Source organism: Metopolophium dirhodum, chromosome 9 (assembly GCF_019925205.1).
Source record: "Metopolophium dirhodum isolate CAU chromosome 9, ASM1992520v1, whole genome shotgun sequence".
Lineage (NCBI taxonomy): Eukaryota > Metazoa > Arthropoda > Insecta > Hemiptera > Aphididae > Metopolophium > Metopolophium dirhodum.
The window spans coordinates 8,147,869-8,161,667 of NC_083568.1; the positions used below are offsets into that span (position 1 = coordinate 8,147,869).

Genomic DNA, 13,799 nt, shown 5'->3' on the forward strand with positions numbered 1-13,799 from the left:
GACGCTTCGGGACGGTTTTCCAGGACGGTCCGCCGATCCGACCGGTAGTCCTCGCCGGACATTGCTTTATCGTCAATCGACATCGCCTCACTATACATTTATAAATATAAGTTTACGCTATGACCTACGAGCAAACTTTTGCACGGTCCGGCATCGCAAGACTATATATACGATCATATTGCTATAAGCGTGCGCACCACGACCGTGTTTTCCTTTAATAATGAATTTATTCAAATTCCCGTTTTGGGAATTTTAAGGATACTCAAAGAGTTATAACAATATTACATTTTAAAACTTTTGAGGAAATCCAATAATCACCCTGTGGCGATACCTCCGACTTTTGGTTTTCATTTAATGAGCATCGCCCTTTTTCGTAGAAATAAATTGTTAAACGCATGTCGTATTTTTTGCATCTAAATCGAAATTCGAACGAGAATAATAATTGTTAAGTAATAATAAATAATAATATAGTAACAATAATAATAATAAGTTTGGAAGATCTGCAGGACGTTATTTTGTTCAATTACTCCCAAGTATATCGAATTCGTTTCAAACGCTTTTTAATTTTATTCAACTTGACGTGGAAATATGGGCCTCGGTAATAATTACTCGATTTAGAACTTTCTAATACAATATGTCTAGTAGCGTATTGTTAACACGTTTGAGTACCACGAAAAGAAACTGCATGGAATAATTATATTTTGAAACCAAAATTAAAATTAATATTTCAAGTGCGAAAAGTAAAATACAGCAATGGATTTTAATTTGGTAGTATTCTGAAGAAAAAACTAGTTTAAGTAATAAATAAGCTTTTTGTTTGTACATTCTATAAAATGCTCATAATTCAAATATTTAATATGTTAGTATACGAAAGGATATTATCTTTATTATGTTCATTCTGGTAATAAATTCAATGTGAACCATTTAAGTTTATATATATATATATTTTTTTTTTATATAGGGTGATTTTTTCAATGCAGGGCACTCATTTTTCAGTTTTCAACTCGAAAAATGTTTGAAAAAGACACTCAATATATTTTCATTTTGGTTATATTTTAGGGTTTTTACTTTTTTTAAGTTATATAATATTTTATTATCATTATTAAATGTATCTGGTATACAATTATTCATCTGCCCCTTTGTTTTTTTTTTTTATCTAAACTTTAAATGCTTTATTTAAATAATAATTACAATTATCCACTCAATATATATGTTAAATGCACATTAATATGTCTGGAAAAATAATCTTTTTCAGTAAATTATATTATAAAATAAAAACAGCAATTTAAAAAAAAAAAATGTTAATTTAATACAAAGACGTGTATGTTGTGTTAACAAGGTAAACTAAAAATACAATATAACTTCAATAGTCGAAAAATATTTGTTTGTATTAGCTGTTTATTAAAATGTTCATAGTTTGGCTGAATAATTTGATAAAGCAAAACAATATAAATTTATCTTAAATATCTGAATAATTTATGTACCGTGTTTCATTGTCTTATAGCATTTCATATAATTAGTAAAACACAACCACAAAATAGTTTTGAACTCAAAATACGCGTTTAATGTTCATATTTTATACGGTGAATAGGTACAAAAGTATTTTTCAACTTTCTCGTTTAAGAAACAAATGAATTCATCAAATTAGTTACAGCAGCTGTACTTACAAATATATATACAAAATGCGAAGCTACTAAAGTTTTTTTTGGTTTTTAAAATAATATTGTGCATATTATATACGTATACGTATATACTTTTTTAAAAAAAAAAAACGAAAGAGCATTCTTTTGAGTAGCACTCCTAACGAATTCAAAAACAATGCACATCCGGCAAATTATTCAACACGTAATTGTGTTCTACCTCTGTCAGCCGCATTTATATATATATACTCCTCGCACATCTGTGTCCAGGTCAGACTGCTGCTGCTGCTGCTGCTGCTGGCGCTATGTGTAACATAGGACGTACTTGGAGGGAACTCTTTAGTTAATTTAATTTTGGTTGTTCCGTATTTATTCGGTTATTATTATTTTTTTTTATCGTTCGAGAACAGACGTTTGTTAATCTGGCCCACTATAGTATTTTCCGTTATGCGATAAACACGAAAAACAAACACAAACCCGTCAAAGTATTAGTTAATTAAGGCGTTATTTGAAGGCTTACCGCCTGCAGTAGGGAAAACGGAGGAATGTAAATTGCGGTGAACAGCTCAAACTAATGTCAGCGGCGGAGTATGAAGTTCTCCAAAAGAGGGGTTAAAAATGCGGTTTCGCCCCGTGTACCGAGACGGAAAACCGGGTGTGCTTTTGTGCGGATGATTGTGTGTGCACAGTGTATATAATTTCGTACGTCCAAGAATTTATTGTAGATCCCCCTGACTGCCCGGGAAATATTCTAAGACAAAGCGGGGAAAAAAGGGCAGCGGAAAAAAATTTGTATAATGATAGTCGACAGTTGTACAACAACAAAAAACAAATAATAATAATAATAAAAACCACACGATTTCTATATTAAGGACCACTAGAGAAGAATAATGTTTGGACATTGAATAATAAAAATAAAAAAAAAAACCTAGTACCGTATACACACTGCAGTTTATACAACAGCGCGAAAAACAGCGGGAAAAGGAAATTACCGTAACCCCGGTTACACGCGAGCAGTATGCTCATTTCAAAACGGGCTATTGCTGGTTTATGTTGTGCAAAGTTTTTTTTTACTCCCAAAAGCGTAATGGCAATGAGGAGAAATAACTATTTTCCTTGAGTCATTAGTCATTACTATTCATTGGGTCACTACTTATCCTCCCACCTCCCCATTACCTTCCGGTGAAGATAATTAGAAAAATATACAAAACAATATAGGTGCCTACTACCTAATCGGAGAGTTATACGCCCTACCGCAGCTTTTAAGTTTTTTATGAACCTGAAGTAGAGAGACACGTGAGAAATCTTTAAATTAAAACGATTTTTATAGACATAACGGCCTGTAAAACATGCTTTGAATTGGCGTTTCTACATCAAACAATATCGTTACGAGATTCACAAGTAGGTACATAAAAATAGTATAAGCACAGATTACATAGGTACTGGATTAATTGTGATTTTTAAACCGGCAAATGAATTATTATTAAATTTTAATTTTTTTTCACTGAGCACACAAACAAAATTTAAATTATGTTAGGCTCTCGTTAATTTCTATGTAAACTCTTCTTAAAAATAACCTTTTAGTTCATCATAAATGTAAACAATAATAATAATTGCTTTCCGAATATTTTTTTAAAAACTGTATTCGTTACAGAGTGATTCCAAATTAGTTTAATGCTGTCTTTTCACAGCGACAATACAACAAAACACCCACGTATGACACTTATTAAAAAACACAAATGAAACTTCCACGTCTACATTCATTCAGAACCCCGACATTTATTTGAAACAAAAAAAAAAAAAAAATTATAATATACAAAGTGACGTTTTTTTAGTAGCTTATTATTTTGTATTTGCACCGAGAACGATAAATTATCACGATAAAACTCGAAAGTCATTTTTTCAACAGTTCGATGATGATAAAACGACGCATATTTCACAGTACGTTTATCATCAATAACAATGATCACGGCCGTCAGAATTAACGATCCAGGCCAAATGCTACATAAACAAAATGATTGAGTAGACGCGCGTATAATGTTTTAACGATAGCGAACGAATTTCTCGTAACGAAATTCGATGGCGTGCAGAACTAAAATGGCATTTAAACTCGACTTAAAGAAATTAAAAAACCATAACATTTACGCGTAGATTGTATAGTTGGTGGGTATAGTTACACGTCGTGAATACGAAATATTTCGCGCGTCTCAATCGTCTCAATCAAACGATTCGTTTGATATCAGTTTAGAATTGATAATAATTAATTTTTTGACCCGTTGACCGTCGGCGTGAAGTTCGCATATGAAACGGTTTACCGCCCCAGGAGTCTAGTGCGGTCGTACGAAGCGCTAATGTACTTGATTTAAATCTAATCCCTTTGAAATCGCAACGGTTATTATATATTATTATTATTATAACTCGATAGGCGGGTACTAAAAAAACAAAAACTAATGAATTTAAAATTGAATCAAAAAGTCAATAGGTATACCTACATTTAATTTATTCTAAACAAACTTTCCGAATAATTGGTGTAACAAATTTAAAATTCAGAATTATTAGTGCGCGGAGGGGTGAAACCGGGTATACGCAATTAAATTATTTATACGTTTCGTTATGTTTTCACATTTGGCCAAATCGCGTATTACAGTAAATTATACAGGTATACACATTGTACAGGCACAGGCTATATATATACGACCAACTTTTCGTTTTTAATAATAATTGTAATATTCTTCAAACATTGATATTTTTAAACACAGTTTTGTTTTACGATTGTGTTTACCGGCAAAACAATGACTAACTGCCTTATTATTGTATTACGTACGTACATAAAAACAAAAACCACTCCAGCGCAATATTTACATAAAAATTCATTTCCTCGATACGTATCGCATAGAAACGAATAGAATTCAACGGCAATAAAATGTAGCTGCGTGTGCATAATATAATGCGTGTGTGGTGTATGTCTGTATATATACGTAAACACTGTTTTTTTTTTTTTCGACCGCAATGAATTGTGCGCCATTTTTCGTTTGCAACTTTACAACTAGTTATTCCCGGCTTTATCGATGTACAGGACCGGAAAAAAAAAATAAATTGATTCAAAATATGAATGGAAATGTTTCCATAATTTATTTTTGGAGACTTTATAGCGGTACCCGTCGTCCTAAATCCATGTACACGCATTATACATCGCCGCTATATACGCGTACGATATATAATATTATACACATATTTTATATATATTTTAATATATATATGATATGTATATAATATATTATTATATCGAGCACACGCTAATATGTCGTATAGAGGGTAGTTTATTTTTTTCGCCTCAACCCGGGCATCGGTATCGAGCGCCGTACACACAGGGACGCCTTACATAATATACAAAGTGCAAACGTGATCCTTTAAGGGTTGGATCATTAAACAAGTATAATATTCGTGCCAACTTGTTGAAAGTCGCTACATAGTATATTATATACTATATATATATTTATATATTTATATGTATGTATGATATATATATATAGAAGACCGCGGCCAGACGTGTACGGTGTTTACAATCTCGATTTAAAGCCAAGTAATCGTTATCAACATGATGGGTTTTCGGCGGTGGCGTTCGGACCGGAATCGATATATGGCCGGTCGAGGGAGGGTGAAACCAGTCGATACGAATCGCTTCGGAAATTCGTCTTTTCATGTTGTTTACACGGCTATTCTTCTCGTCTAAATGGATTCCTTTAAATTAACTGTATCGCACGCCGAAGGTGGATGGGGGGGTGAGGATAACGCGATTACATTACGACCGGCGGCGGCGAGAGAAGAAGATCCGTCGTCACGCGGAGTTATTTCGCCTCTATAGAAATTAATCGACAATAAAATATGCCATCGTCGTCAAACCGACGTTGTTATAATTATCATTATTGTTTATCTCTGGTGCGATTAAAAAATAAAAATACTAAAAACGATACGATATTTTATCAGTTTGAAAGAGCGTTTAGTGTGTATACATAATATTATTATTAAGTACACTATAATACGTAAAAAAAGGGACGGAAATAAACAAGAGAAAAAAACGTGACTCTCGCCGTAATAGTTGGCGGCTGAAATCCGATGCCGGCATATTTCGTTGTTTTTAAGAGGGGAAGTAGATAGAGAGATAGATAAAGAGAGAGGGAGAGACGGAGAGAGGATGAGAGAGAGAGATGATTTCCGACGGGCGGACGCGTTTAACGCGTGACAGTAATTCGACGACGGGAAATCGACCACGGCCGTCCGGCTCCGCGGCGCATAACTCGAAACACACTCGTGTGGCGTGCCACGCGTGTTCGACATAGGTACCTACCTATAATATTATATGGCCACACGCGGATAGTGTGCAGGTGTAGCGCACATACGCTAATTGTACGCTTCAGTTTATTTATTTCTTTTTCTGCTTCGGAAAACTCGTCGTCGACCGACGAGGACTCCGCGACTCCGACGGCGACTCGGCCGGTCTTGAACCGTCGGCGTGCCGGTCGACAAACACGCGGAAGGTCTTTGGACAAATCAATAGCGGTGGCGAGGGGTGCGCAGGGCGAGTCCCCGCAGACGCAACGGCGAGCTACCCCCCGCCGCCGCGGCCACGAGCCGGCGTGCGAGAGGCGGTGGTGGGCAGGCGCCGGGGCGCGCGAGGGTATGGCCAGTCGGGGCGGGTAGTCGGGGGGTCCAGGGGTCGGGGGTGGTAGGTATATACTCGAGCCGTGCGCGCCCCCGCCGCCCCCGCCGACGATCACCACACGCCGCCCCGCCGCAAACGCCGCCGCCGCCGGGGCGCGCTTTGCTCGCGCGAAACCGGGAAAAACCGCCGCCGCCGCCGCCGCCGCCGCTCCCGATTATATTGCGCCGACCACGCCGTGCGCGCCACCAGTGCCGGATCGCCAGCGGACGTGTGTATGTGCGCGCTCGCTCGCCCGCTTGCCGCCGCCGACGACGACGACGACGACGCCGCTGCCGCCGCCCGAGACGCGAACACCTTTGCCGAGTCACGACACTATAATATATGACATTGGTTATACGCGCGCGACCGCCAACCACCTGCCCGTTTTATATAATATAATATATTATTATTGTATACGTTATAAACCATTATATAATTACACACATACATACACACACTCACGCAAACACGTATATCTGTCGCAACACATGCATACACGTGTATTGAATTAAAATATTTTTTAACAGTAGCTGCGGTACACATAATAATATTATATAGACCGTACAGTCTTGTTAAATTTCAGTCGTTTTTTTTATTTTTTATTTTTTTATGTGCGTTTTGATAAAAAAATAATAATTGTAAAATTTTAATTGTTCTCGTCGCAGTTGAACACCGCGGCGTTACACGTCATTTATGTGCCGTATAGATCACCGTAAAACGTGATGTTCCACGCGTGAAAAACAAAACAGACAAAGATTATAGCCGTCGCGTGTGCCACACAATACGATATTGTGTTATTATATTGAACGCGCGCGTCATCGTCACTACAATAATATTATTATCGCCGTGGTGACGGTGCAGTAATTACCGCTGCACAATCGTTATGTAATGGTTCGGGGGGGACGACGACGACGATCGCAACTCACACTAACCGCCGACGCTGGTAAATCAAAAAAGTTAATTAAACTTTTGGACTCTCGACGGCGACGTCGACGGCGGCGACGACGACAATGCGGGTCTCCTCTTGAACGGTGACACGCCGCTGTTGAACGAGTGTATCTGCTGCATCTGAGCGGCGGACATCGGTGCGTGGTCGCAGGATACGCGGTTCAAAACTCCCCGGCGGAGGGACACGCGTTTCCGAAAAATATAAACAATATTATATTACGAACCAACAACGCCCCACCGAAATCGATTTTACTGTCAATGCAAACCATTGTACAAATATAAATACACCTCTCTTGTTGCACAACATCGATTTTCGTCATGCATAATAGTGGCGAAGAACGCAAAACGCATGCCGAACTTTTGCACCCCGTATTGTGTTTCGGTACTCTTTTTGTTTTCGCCCTATCGGCAAAAGCCTGACGTTCGTACGGTACGACTACGTGCGTTTTTTACGTTTTCGCCGCTTAAACGATAGCATCAGAGCCTCTCGTCCGGTACTCAATACGTTTCGCTGTACCGTCGACAGTCGATGAAATCAAATGCCAAAACGATGATACTTCGAGTCGAAGGTAAGTTATTTTCAAAATATTGTGTGTACTCCTTGGACGTTCTTTACACGTTGTCGTTCGAAATTATAATATTTGTTCTGAACGTGTTGGTCTCATTGCGTGAGCTAACATAATATTTATATATTTTTTTTTATTCCTATCCTGATTTTAGTACGGTCTATTTACCGGTATAAAAATATAAATTCCCGTTATTAGAGTTAAATCGACCGTCTTACTGGATTTGCCATTGGCCAATATATCCGGTGGTTATGGCCGTGTAAAATACGATGGTATATGGGAGGAGGGAGAGAAGGAGAGAATGAAAAAACCCAAGTTTGGTGAATCGAGATAGCTTATGACAGTAATTTATCATTATCGTCTCCCGAAATGCCACCGTGCTCGATTATTTATGAAACCAAGTCATTTTGTGGTGACTGGGAAGTGCGTAGGGTTTTGGATGTTCTTAATTCACGCCTAAATATTTATTTTGCGGAAGCTTTTCTAAAAGATTAACTTTTAAAAAGCTACTTCTTTTGGCGTAACCGGCATCGGGTGTAAGTCACATAAAAAAAAAGTTACGACACTTAAATGGATATAAAAACCACACGTTCTACGTCAGTAACCTGGCCATGTTTATCTGTCATGAGTTTATTTTTACACGCGTAAAGAACGTCCCGGTTGTAACGTATATCCATCATAATTATTATTAATTTGTTTTCGTTTTTGTTATTTCAGCATTAAAGATAATTATCAAAATATTTACGGTGTTGGCCAACCAACAAGCAGAATACTATTCACGACTGACCGATATTATGCACCGGCTTTAGCTACATCACCGACATGGAACCGGAACAAAATCAGAACGGTGGTGGCAGACCAACCACTACCGTCACCGCCATCACCACCGCCTCCGCCACCGCCACCGCTACTACTACAACCACAAACGCAACCGCTACCGTCTACGGCGACCAACAGGCTGTAGAGGCTGCGCTAAATGAGTTCATCGATAAAATGACACCCCGTGTTAACGTGTTGGAGAACGAAGTGATGTACGCATGGCGAGCTCTGGACTTATTGTCAGACGAGTACGTGAAAATGTGGGAGCGTATCGAAAAACTCGAAACCATTATTCAGAATCAACAGTCTGTCATCGGCCAAATGGTTGAGATATGTGCAGAGCCGATTACATCTCCGTCTACATACATGGGACCACCGGAAGTTGGTGACCGTCCCGCACTGAGTATGATATGGGAGGAATCGGAAGGCAGCAGTAGTAATGGTACTAAAAAGCCGTTGGAACAGAGGGACGTGGATTATAGAGCGTACGAAGACCGGCTATTAAATGAAGACCAGGAAAAAATGGATTCCGTCGAGTCTGCCAAAGAGATTTTCGAAAATATAGAGCAAATGGAGAGAAATATGCGACAACTGTACGCCGAAGCCCAATTGGACAGTTGGAACGACGAGACGGAAAGAGCAGCAGCTGCTATAGATTTTTATCCAATTAACAAGCCACTCACGTCATCGGTGGGAAACTTACAAAATCGTATGTATCCTTACACGTCTCCGTCCATTCGATCGCTTCCCACGATCCCAAAATGCGAAGAACCCGGGTACAGGTCACCGACGTTATTTATGGATACAACGTCACAATCAACTTACATGGACGACTCGTATCAGCCACAATCACCACCCGGTAGTCCACCACCTCCAGCCCCCGAGGATCCCGTATTTCCCAGATCGCTGTCATCCGCACTGTCACTGAGCTTGCGTCAATTTCACAATTCCACCAAAGAACTTAATTCGCTTCATCAGTTTCACAGTTCTACTAAGGATCTGGACACCATGCACCAATTTCATAATTCCTCCAAAGACTTGGACGCGTTACACCAACACCGAGCAGGTGCCATAGTCACGGCCAATAAATCCGATTCCGGTCTGTCATCAATGAGTGGCGGGTTATTGTCCAGCTATGAAAAATCTCCATGTTCGCCAGGAAAACGAGTATTTGATCAATCATATCAGATCTCGGTGGCTGGTCCATCCGGATTAACGGTAGTAACGTGCGTAACCACTGCATTTGACACCGATTATCCGTACTATGATCGGTCGACAGGAGTGTATTCGACGGCAGGTCAAGGGTATAAGTACCAGACTACTAACGCACAACAGTCATCCATATCTAACGTACCGGACCTGTTGGACGTAATGTCGTACAAAGAATACAAAAAACCCACGGATAGACCATATTCTGGTATGACAGATGCGTTAACCTATTATCCAAGTACCATGAACGATACGTACTATGGTAGAGAAAACGACAGGCCAGATAATAATCCCAGGTATAGGTATGTGACGACGCCTAACTTTCAGATCCGTTGTGAAGATGACGGTTCAAGAAGGGAAGAAAAAACGAAAAAATCTAAACGTAATATAATCAAATCAGCCATGAACTCGGTCAGTAGTTCGGTGAGCAATTGGTTTCCCGATGTGCACTTGCCGCAACGGCATCGATCTCATTCACTGCCGGGTGGCTTGGAAAGGGAACCCGATGCGGTTTCCGTACACAGTGAGACAGCGACTACATCAAAACCGCGTAGTTGGAACACACAAAGGCACGGTAGTCGTAAGAAAAAAAAATCAATTGTGTCCACCATGTCTGGGCTGTTACATAAAACCGCTAAACCTGCCCCTTTTCAGAGCTCCTATTCAATAGCAGATCCAGAATTTGCGGAAAATGAATGGACTCAGTTAAAAGCTGGAGATAGGCCAACGCCACCAGAACCACCAACACCCCTGCAACCACCAGAGCCAGCTAACATTACCATAGAGCCGCAGGAGGAAGAGGCACAAGAACAAATTAATGAAATTCAGTTACCAGCTGAAATGTTCAATGGTCCGACTAAAGAATTTGCAGTATCCAGAAAGTTGAGTAAATATAGAGAACACTGTAAGCTATCAAATGGAGTGGCCGAAGGGGAATCGTCAGTAATTCCAGTAGAAAAACGTAACAAATCATTAGAAGAACAGCCTGTTAAACCTCACGAAGAGTTTGTGCAGCCAATGAATAATATAAGAAATTTTAAAATGTCATCTAGACAAGCAAGCTTAGAGGTACCGTGGGCTGGAAAAGGATCTGCGGACACTGAAGATGATAGTAGAAGCAATCATTCGTGGAGAAGTACATCTAGAATTTCGTCAAGACGGCAAAGTACTGAAGAAAGCATCGATAGTGATGATGAATGGTATTGTTATGAACTAAAACAATTAGAAGAACTAGAGAAAAAAACTCATTTTGAACGGGTATTTGGGCCACCTATGTTACCACCACCCAGTGCTCGAAGTGAATCATCCATACTTATATCTAAAGTAGATTTTAAAGAAAAAATGTCTAAGGCCATTGAAGACATAAGAAGACAATCAGTAGACGAATCGTTCAACGAGGATGCTTTCGAACAAGAGCAATCCTTGGATACTGTCATTGAAGAGGAATTAATACAAGATGACGGACCTATAAGGTTCAAGTTAATGAAAGTACCGGATACTCCGGGTGGCATTAGAAGGGATCTTCCAGGTCAAGACCTAGACCTGGAACCGGAACAGGAACCGGAACAGGAAACGGAAACGGCCGACGAACAAATGGTCGTTGAAGAGGACGAAAGTCCCGGTACACCGTCATTGCCCAGGTTTAAATTTGATAAAAACGATTTAGTAGATAAAGAAGAGAGTGGCAGTAAATGGAAAATCGTGAAAGCTCTCAAGGAAAAAAAACCCGACGAGATAAACCAGGATATTGGACCTCCACCTACTCCGATTATCGAGGTAAATTTAAAATATGTTTATTTATTTATTGTGTACTCTGATTTTAAATTTAAAACGATTTTCAGTTTGAATTGACTAGTTGTATATATTTAAACAATGAAATATAATCACAGTAGTACATAAAATATAATAATAATACTGTGATATATAGTTGCCTATTTTATTTTAATGGATATTCAAATTAAACCATTTTACTGTACTATTGTAGTTATATATTAAATTATATATTTAAAAGAAGATTAAATCGTAGTTCAAATAATGTAAATTTTGAAATTATATTAAGTGAAATGTTTATTACAATAATAATAAGATACGTTATATAATTATAAAACAAAAGAGATAAAATAGGTACTTCTTGTCAAATAAATTAATATAAAAATAAAAATAAAAATAAAAATAAAAATAAAAATAAATGTTTATAATATACATATAATTTTTATAACTAAATACAAAGTAGACACAATTCTGCACTCGCTTAAGCATAAAATTAATCAAATAAAGATTAAACCTTTTAAACTCATGAAATATAAATTTATATTATTACATACTAATAAAATTCCACGGAAACTGTTGAATTTTTTCGCTTTAAAAATGTATCAATTTTTTTATCAAAAGTTATTAACCGTTTGTTATTACTATAATCAAACCGTAAAAAATAACTATATTTTTCCTCACAAATTTACTGAAATAGTAAAAAAAAATATTTTTTTATTTATTTGGATAGTATTAAGATATTATTTTATATTTTAAATTATTAAAAAAAAAAATGCCATAAGGATTTAGTTTTATTAAAACTAATGTCTCTAAACCGATAAAGTATAACATAAATAACTTTAATATTATTATAAACTTTATTTTAAATATATTTTATAGCCAAGTTTTAATTTATTTAAAGTTGATACAGTATCTTTACAAAATTCATTTCTTGAAAATGAAAAAACTCGGCTTATTATGAAACTTCTTATAAAGAATTAATGTATAAATATTATATTGAACCCGATGAACCGACGGTTTCTGTACATGATTTTATTCCTATACTACAACACTTTTAACTATTATCTATAATATCAAGGGTGTCCATAATCTATTTATCCGATTACAACTAATTTTCTAATTAGTATTTTCTAAAACCAAATGTTGTGTATTAAAATCAATGTAATCGTAAATTTTAAAAACTGAATTATTAATTTCCATTTAATGGTAATTGGTTAGGTAAATCGGTGGATAATACAATATAATAAAATATAATATCAAACATAAAAATTAATACATTAAGATTATTAAACTCGTAGATTAGGTTTTAGTATTCCGCCGTTTTCGCCTCGATGAATAGCAGCCGTTTTAACCAGCTTTTCAATACGTTTAACAATGTATTATAATGAAGTCCTTGATTTACCCCCTAAATAAAAAAAAAAACAACTGTGAACAGAAAATAAGAACGCGTTGAGCTCGTGTGTGACGAAATATTATGTACAACGCCGGTATTCCAATACTGAATTATTAAAGACCACCCAGAGAGGATCCAAATATTATTGCCTAGTTTTTATCACCGTTTATATACGTTGACCCGGTACGACACCGCCTGCAGCTTAACCGAGGTTATTGTTATTATTATTGTTATTGTTATTATGGATATAATCGACCGTTAAATTAATAATATTATCGTTATAGACGACGACGACATGGATCAGGGAGAGGTCGGCATCGGTCGGGCGCCGTGCCCCTGTCGTCGAATTAGCGCGGCGCGTTACCAACACGTGCGGGACGTGCCTCGATCAATCGAATTTCGGCCGTCGTCGTCGCGCAATAAATATTTACCCTGATGCAATTATAATTTAGACAATGTATATAAATCGAAACAAGATAACCGAGGTCACGTATAATAATATGATTATGGCGTTATAATATTATTAGTATTATTACAATGAATGTACGCGCGCACGGTGTCTGCGAAGGTGCGCTGCTGCAGTGTAAAACGCATTCACTCCGGGTCACGGGAAAACTATTAATATTAATTGATTTCGGTAGAATATGTAGGAGGACGACGAAGACGATGATGATGATGGTGATGATTATGATGATGATGATGATGATAATGATGACGATGATGACGACGATGCATATTTAATCTGCAACCGA

General features: G+C 37.6%; 1 protein-coding gene across 6 annotated transcripts in view; it reads left to right on the forward strand.

Annotated features, from left to right (window-relative positions):
- Positions 1 to 13,799, forward strand: part of LOC132951894 (protein unc-13 homolog B) — a 185,883-nt gene that overhangs the window by 130,038 nt on the left and 42,046 nt on the right. For 2 of the 6 annotated variants that reach the window (XM_061023932.1, XM_061023933.1), the window contains exons 1-2: positions 6,546 to 7,859; positions 8,574 to 11,660. The exons of the other annotated variants lie outside the window; for them this stretch is intronic. In XM_061023932.1, the coding sequence (XP_060879915.1) occupies positions 8,679 to 11,660 (2,982 nt within the window). In that variant the 5' untranslated portion in view covers positions 6,546 to 7,859; positions 8,574 to 8,678. Of the gene's footprint in view, positions 1 to 6,545; positions 7,860 to 8,573; positions 11,661 to 13,799 lie in introns of those variants that run through there. 6 annotated transcript variants of the gene reach the window in all.